Source organism: Microtus pennsylvanicus, chromosome 9, assembly GCF_037038515.1.
Source record: "Microtus pennsylvanicus isolate mMicPen1 chromosome 9, mMicPen1.hap1, whole genome shotgun sequence".
Lineage (NCBI taxonomy): Eukaryota > Metazoa > Chordata > Mammalia > Rodentia > Cricetidae > Microtus > Microtus pennsylvanicus.
In genome coordinates, this window is record NC_134587.1 from 75,270,224 (window position 1) to 75,278,227 (window position 8,004).

The 8,004-nt window shown below is 39.7% G+C and overlaps 1 protein-coding gene and 1 long non-coding RNA gene across 2 annotated transcripts in view; both read left to right on the top strand.

Moving 5' to 3' along the window:
* The window catches only part of Tex15 (testis expressed 15, meiosis and synapsis associated), a 54,532-nt gene extending 52,434 nt beyond the window's left edge, over positions 1 to 2,098 (top strand). The window contains exon 11 of the mRNA XM_075986504.1: positions 2,013 to 2,098. Coding sequence (XP_075842619.1) covers positions 2,013 to 2,056 — 44 coding nt within the window. The 3' untranslated portion in view covers positions 2,057 to 2,098. The remainder of the gene's footprint in view (positions 1 to 2,012) is intronic.
* Positions 1 to 8,004, top strand: part of LOC142857736 (uncharacterized) — a 507,050-nt gene that overhangs the window by 412,067 nt on the left and 86,979 nt on the right. The window lies entirely within an intron of this gene.

The following is an 8,004-nucleotide window of genomic DNA, read 5'->3' on the forward strand; positions in this document are numbered from 1 at the left end:
TGACCACATGGGACACTCTTAATTTAAAAGTTTTTTTTTTTCATTTTACATACCAACCACAATTCCCCCTCCCTACCCTCCTCCCACTACCCACCCTGACCTTTCTCCTACCCAAGCCCTGATCCATTCCTCAGAAAGGGTAAGACCTCCCATGGTGAGTCAACAAAGTCTGGCATATCAAGTTGAGGCAGGACCAAGGCCCTCTCCCCTATATCAAGGCTAAGCAAAGTATCTCTCCATATGGAATGGGCCCCCAAAAAGCCAGTTTATGCACTAGGCATAAATTTAGGTCCCATTGCCAGTGGCTCCACAGACTGGCCAAGTCACAGAACAGTCACACACATATTCAGAGAGCCTAGTTTTATCCTATTGCAGGTTCTCCTGCTGTCAGTCCAGAGTCATTGAGCTCCCACTAGCTCTGGTCAGCTATGCACATGAGACACTCTTAAATAAGAAAAGGAAATCAGATCATATCAACACCACTACATTGTAATTATTACTATTCATTAAACTGTGGGAATTATTAGAGCCCAGGTGAGAAAGTCACACACAACCACACATGTAAGTCTAAAGTAGAGTCCTTATAGCTGGCAACCAATAGCAGAATTTCCTAAAGACCTCCCAGCACTAAAGTTCAGGAATACAGCATTTATACAGACAAAAACCACAATGACATCATTGTCCGAGGTAAATCAGGAGACCCTTCTAGCATTTGTTTTGACAGAACACATTAGTTTTTCTGGATATGCATCTTGGCCATGTACAGGGCGATGGAAAAGTCCCAAATGTGTTGCCAAGGCCTAAAAGGATACAAGGTCAGAGTAAGATGAAGACAATAAGACACTCTACCTCAGTTACTTCAGAATATCATTCCAATTCTTTCTTGGAATACAAAGTTGTTCAAGTCCTGTATCCCAGCCTCAGCTCCCACCACTGCTGCCTCCACAGGCAGGTCTCATTGAAGCGGTTGCTCTCCTACTTGATGGTTTCTCTGTCTGCATTGTTCTCTAGTGTGAAAGGCATCTATGAGGTGGTAGTGTAATCTAAGTTCCTTATCCTTCCCTCCCTCCCTCCCTGCCCTGCCAGATGAGTTCAAACAGGACAGTATGGTTTGTCTGAGAAAGCCTGGAGGGGAGAAAGTGCCACTGATGATGCTGTTAGGTAAACACCAAACAGATGTGGCAGATTTATATAACTTAGACATTTGAAGCAGGTGATAGTAGTAGTGGAGGTGGCACATGACTCTAATCCCAGGAGGCAGAATAAGGCAGATCTCTGAATTCAAAGATAGCCTGGTCTTCAGAGTGAGTTTCAGGACAGCCAGGGATACACAGAGAAACCCTGTCTCAAAAGAAAATTATTTAGATACTTCAGTTTCTGAAATGGAGAACCTTGATTGTAGTTTCCACAAAGGTAGTTACAGTTTAGGCATTCTTATGTTACTAATAGTTATACCTTTTGTGATAGTAAGAAAAGGTCACTCCAGGATCAAGCCCAGCTGTGACTCAGAAATCTTACTTACTGCTTCTTTGGTCCAATGAAAAAGAAAAACAATTAAATATTAAAATATTGAGAAATTACTCTTTAAAGTACAAGACATTGTAGTATTTCAAGCTCATCTTTTAGTTTTTAGGGGAGGTTAACAGAAGACACCTGTTAGTGTGTTCATATTTAAAAGATGTATTACACCAGAAATTGGAGCTAAAGGAAAATACTTGAAATTTGTGTGCCAGACAGTGTGTCCTTTATTATGTTTAATTCTCTCAAATACCTGAGATACAGATGAGGAAACTATTACCTAGAGAACCTTAAATAACTTCAAGATCCTATAACTGATAAGTTGCAGATGTACAATTTGATCTCAACCTCTCTAACTTTAACTTAAGCTAGTAGTATAGTGGTATACTATACTATTGCTTAGTACTATACTACTTCTTTCTACTATTCTACTGCTTAGTATTAGTCTGTATCATTAATATACCTCAAATCGTTGTTTTGTTTTTATCTTCCAGCTCCATGGCAGCAGGACCCATTTCCACCAAGGCATTACGAATAAATCTCTTCATATTGAAATAAATGCAATTTAAGTTTTCCCAAGTATTTTTGTCTATGTGTTATTTTTTATACCTGAATGTTTTCTTACTTTAGTTTTTAGTAATTTTAAATGTATATAAATGTGGTATATAACTTTTATAAAATGTGTAATTATAATAGTGTATCACATAAGATAACGGGGAATTAATTTTTAATATCTGAACTAAGCAAACTTAAGTTCTGTGCAGTTATAAAGGAGCTTTCAACATTCAATATTATCAGCATTAAGCAGCAATGGCGAAAATCTTTAAAACCAGGCTTTGTTTCTGTTTTCAATACACTGTGTTTTACTATTTTATTGGGCTTAAAAAGAGGAAATTTTTTCTTGCATTAGTCAATCATCAGGTCAGTTATTTGATAAGTTTTTATGCTTTATATAATTTATAATCTTACTTTATGGTGAGCTCCTTTAATTTCATTATCTATTATTTTTATTCAAATGTTATAAACACAAAAAGTAGCTCATGTTTTCACTGTTGCTTAAGTTGAGGTTAGCATTGAGAGACAATTTTTTCAAGAAGCCGTCTCAAGAGTATTTCTTGAATATTTGAATACTTCTTTTAATTCTTTAACACTCATATGTATACACTTAACGTAATCCGTATTGTTATGATTCAGATAATTCTGCAGAAGCCTGGTTTTAATGTTGTAGTTATTTTCATCTTTCATGTTCTACACAAGTGAAGTTTTTCTTCGTAGTAATCATTAGTACCAAACAGGATATAGGATGTAATAGTGTTGAGCAGTGTGTACACATACATCACCTTTACCAAAGCTCAGCAACCGTTTCTGTGTTGATCTCCCATCAGGAAAAGCCTTCAATAGAGTAAACCTTTCTTAGCTTGTAGTTTGCCCTTCTGTACAAGAGACTTTCTGAGCCAATGCAAATAGCAGTTCCAATGTTTATTTTTGTTTAAAAAAAATACTTTTTCTGTTATCTTTTTTTAAAGATTTATTATTTATTTATTTATTTATTATGTATACAACATTCTGCTTCCATGTATGTATGCCAGAAGAGGGCGCCAGGTCTCACTACAGATGGTCGTGAGCCACCACATGGTTGCCGGGAACCTAACTCGGGACCTCCGGAAGAGCAGCCAGTTCTCTTAACCACTGAGCCATCTCTCCAACCCCCTTTTTCTGTTATCTTACACAAGCCCCAAAGATCATCTATTTCTGCCTTATTTAATATAGACTAACTCAATTTTCCATTCAGAACACCTTCTGAGACTCCCCCACAAAATGAGCTTTTAGATTGTCATTAAGCCAATAGAGTGGAAGTTAAAATACTTAAGTTGTGTCAACATGCAGACCTAAAAGGATGCTGTATGGGCAGAACCATCCCTGAAAGAACTAAGGAATCTGAAAGGATAGCAAGTATAGCCATGGTATAAAGTACATCTTCATAGCTCTTTTATTTCAAAACAGTATCAAAACTAGAACTTCTGGACCTTAAATTAAGGCCATTATATTCGCTGTTAATCAAAAAGTGACTGTTTGGACTGGACGGATGTCTCAGTGATCAAGAGCACTGGCTCTTCTTCCAAAGGTCTGAGTTAAATTTCTAGCACCCATATGGTGACTCAAAACCATCTATAATCGTAGTCCTTTGGGATCCAATGCCCTTTTCTGGTGTGCAAATGTACATACAAACAAAATACTCACATACATCAAGTACATAAATCTTTAAAACTTTCTCACTAGATGGGGTGGCACATGCCTTTAATCCCAGCACAGAGAACATCCCAAGGTGTATCTCCATAAGTTTGAGGTCAGCCAGGTCTACAAAACAAGTTCCAGAGCAACCAGAATGGTTACACAGAGAAACCCTGTCTCAAAAAAAGAAAAAAAGGGGGGGGGAGGGAGATGGTGGAGACTTTTCCTAATACGTATGTAGTTAAGTTTGATAAAAGGGGCCTGTTAGGAAATACATCTCTTACCAAGGTAATTCTTGTAATCCCAACACTTGTGAGTTGGAGGCATGAGGATCAGGCGTTCCAGATCATCCTTCACTGCTAACCCTTTGAAGCTATCCTGGGATATTTTAAATCTTGTCTCCAAAACAAAACTATTGGTAAGCCAAAAGCTAACTATTCCAGTCAAATACTCCTTTAAACACTTCGCAGATTCTTTTATTCAGTACTGTCTTTGTGAAAGTTTCAATGATTTAAGTTTCTCAAAATAAAATGTGACTAGAGATATAACTTTTGGAATATTTGTTTATACTGTGTGAAGATGTGTCTATGTTTTGCCTCGACTGCCTTAGGTGCCTCCTGATTGATTTAATAAAGAGCTGAATGATCAATAGCTAGGCGGGAAGAAATAGAAGGGACATTGAAGGGAAGACAAACTCGGGATGAATCCAAGGCATATGGGATTCACCAGCCAGACATGGAGGGAGGGAGTTGAACAGACAAAATGAAGGAGAGGTAAAAAGCCATGTGGAAGAACATAGATTAAGAGGAATAGGTTAATTTAAAAGAGCTAGTTGGAAACAAGCCTAAGCTAAGGCCAAGCTTTTCTAAATGATAAGAAATCTCTGTCATAATTTAGGATCTGATGGTCCAAAAAAAAAAAAAGTCCAACAAGAAAGACATTATATAGCTCAGTTGATAGTGTTTTCCTGGCATGCACAGAGCTCTGGGTTTGATCCTCAACAGCACACTAGCTGGAAGGCACATGGCTGTGACTCAGAAGACCAATAGCTCAGGCTTATTGTAACTACCTCTTATATTTAAATTAAACCATGTCTGTTTATATATTCTCACATGACTTATGGCTTTACCTGTCCTCTAGCATCTTGCTTTTCCAGCGCCTGGCTAACTCACTGCCCATCTTTCGCCCAACATTTTCACTTTGGCTTTCCTACCTAGGCAAGCCAATCAGCTTTTTTATTATCTAATGAGAGTAATACATATTCACAACATACAGAAGGATTATCCCATAGCAATTATTGTGATATTTATTTATGCTTTATAAATAAAGCTTGTTTGAAGACCAGATGGTAGAACTAAGCCACTAGAGGCCAGGCAGTGGTGTCACACCTTTAATTCCAGGATTTGGGAAACAGAGGCAGATGGAGTTATTATTTTAACTTTATGTGTATGAGTATTTTGCATTCAAGTATGTATTGCTCCACATGCATGACTGGTGTTCTGACGTGACTAGAAGAGGGTGTCAGGTTCCCTCGAACTGGAATTGCAGATGGTTGCACACCACCATGTGGCTCTTGTAACCAAACAGAAGTCCTCTGCACAGTAGCAAGTGCTCTTCACTGCTGGGCCATCTCTCCAGTCACACACACATATTTGGATCATCCACCCACCACTACTGCTTTCCAATTCCCCTTACTACCACCTGCCTCATAATGCTCTTATCTTCTTGTCATCTTCCGCCCCTCCCCCCCGCTTTGGTGTATAATAACTCCAAATTCCATTAGTTCTACCCATAGACCCAGTATGCGGCTATCCACTGATTATGGATGACCAACCGTAAGCCATGTTTCCAAAAGAGTAAACTCTCCCTCTGCAGCTAACAACTCCTCTGCTAAGGGTGGAACCTTAGGGGCCCCACCCGACGCCATATGGAATTTTGACTGGCTTAGTCTTGTGCAAAGCCTTTCACAAGTAACAACAGCTGCTGTGAGTTGATGTGTGTGAAAGCCGCATTATGTCTAGAAGTCAGCATATTACAGCTCTTCTCCCAATCTGCCAGCTCTCTTTTGTAATGTTCTCTGAGCTTGGATAGGGTTAAGGCTGATATACATTTGTCTACAGCTGAGCACTCAGTTACTTATACTAAGAATTTTGATGAGTTACGAGTCTCAACATTGCTACTAGCCACTGCAAAAAGAAGCTTCTCTGACTAAAGTTAAAAGCAACACTAATTTATCAGTATAAACTTAAGTATTTAAAGGACAGTTTGATAACATGACAAGTTAGCAAAATAGTAAGTTCCCCTTTAAGGTATATGATCTCCCCAGTCATTAGCTTGCTTTTTTTTCTCAAGACAGGGTTTCTCTGTGGTTTTGGAGCCTGTCCTGGAACTCCCTTTGTAGACCAGGCTGGTCTCGAACTCAGTCATTAGCTTTTGACAAGATTTGCAGTATGCTAACAGAAAGGAGTTGTTTACCTCTTAACCATCATACCACTATTGCATCACCAGACACACTTTTTTATTAATTTTTATTGAGCTTTATATTTTTCTCTGCTCCCCTCCCTGACTTTCCTCTCCCCCCTTCAACTCTCCCTCAAGGTCCCCATGCTCCCAATTTAATCAGGAGATCTTTTCTTTTTTGACTTCCCCTGTAGATTAGATCTATGTAAGTCTTAGTGTCCTCATTGTTGTCTAAGTTCTCTGGGATTGTGGTTTGTAGGCTGTTTTTTCTTGCTTTATGTTTAAAAACCACCTATGAGTGAGTACATGTGATAATTGTCTTTCTGTGTCTGGGTTACCTAACTCAAAATAATGTTTTCTAGCTCCATCCATTTTCTTGCAAAATTCAAGATGTCATTTTTTTCTGCTGTGTAGTACTCCATTATGTAAATGTGCCACATTTTCCTTATCCATTCTTCAGTTGAGGGGCATTTAGGTTTTTTCCAGGTTCTGGCTATGACAAACAAAGTTGCTATGAACATAGTTGAGCATGTGTCCTTGTGGCACAATTGAGCATCCTTTGGATATATATACCCAAAGTGGTATTACTGGGTCTTGAGGAAGATTGTTTCCTAATTTTCTGAGAAATCACCACACTGACATCCAAAGGGATTGTACCAGCTTGCATTCCCACCAGCAATGCAGAAGTGTTCCTTTTTCCCTACAACCTCTCCAGCATAAGTTTTCATCAGTGTTTTTGATCTTGGCTATTCCTACAGGTGTAAGATGGAATCTCAGAGTTGTTTTGATTTGCATTTCTCTGATGTTGATATTTCCTTAATTGTTTTTCAGCCATTTTAGGTAGATCACAGTCAGCTGTGGCTCCGGGTCCAGCAAATCAGCACATGCTGGCCTCTGCGAGCATCTGCACTTACATACACATACCCACACACAGAAACACAGATCATGTAATTAAAGTACTTTTTAAAAGAAATCTGACAGCTAGGCGGTGGTGGTGCACAACTTAAATCCCAACACTCAGAAGGCAGAGACAGGTGGATCTTTGAGAGTTCAAGGCCTGCTTGGTGTACAGAGCTTGTTCTAGGACAGCCAGGGCTACACAGAGAAACCCTGCAAATTAATACAGCCATCATGGAAGCCTATTGGGAGGCTCTTCAAAAAAAACCAAAACAGAACATTTAAACAGCACTCTGGAAGCAGAAGTAGTAGGAGTCCGAGGCCCGACTGGTCTTCAGAGCGAGTTCCAGGACAGCCAGAGGTACCCACGGAGAAACTCTATGTCAAAAAACCGAAAAAGAAAAAGAGAGAGGAGGGGGGAGGGAGGGAGGGAGGGTGGGAGGGAGGGAGGGAGGGAGGGAGGAAGGAAGGAAGGAAGGAAGGAAGGAAGGAAGGAAGGAAGGAAGGAAGGAAGGAAGGTTGGAAGGTTGGTTTACTACTCTTGAAGATGCTGGGGGTTTGCTTCTTAGCACCTACTTCAGACAACACCACCCAATTACAGCTCCAGGCGATACAACCCCCTCTTCTGATTTCCCTAGGCACCTGCACACACGTGACACAACATACATATAAATAAATCCTTTAAAAATTTTTATCTTTTTGATGCAGATAGAAAGGATCAGAGAATTTGGGCCTCACAACTAATTAGTGCTAAGAGTAGAAATTAACTCAATACGTATCTAGGACTGTGAAACATTGAGGAAAAAGCCCAAGTTTCCCAATTCCCGATGCAGAGAGGGATCCAAGGCGAGAACCGGATTCCCAGAGGGCGGAACGGGAAGGATGCTGGCCCCGGCC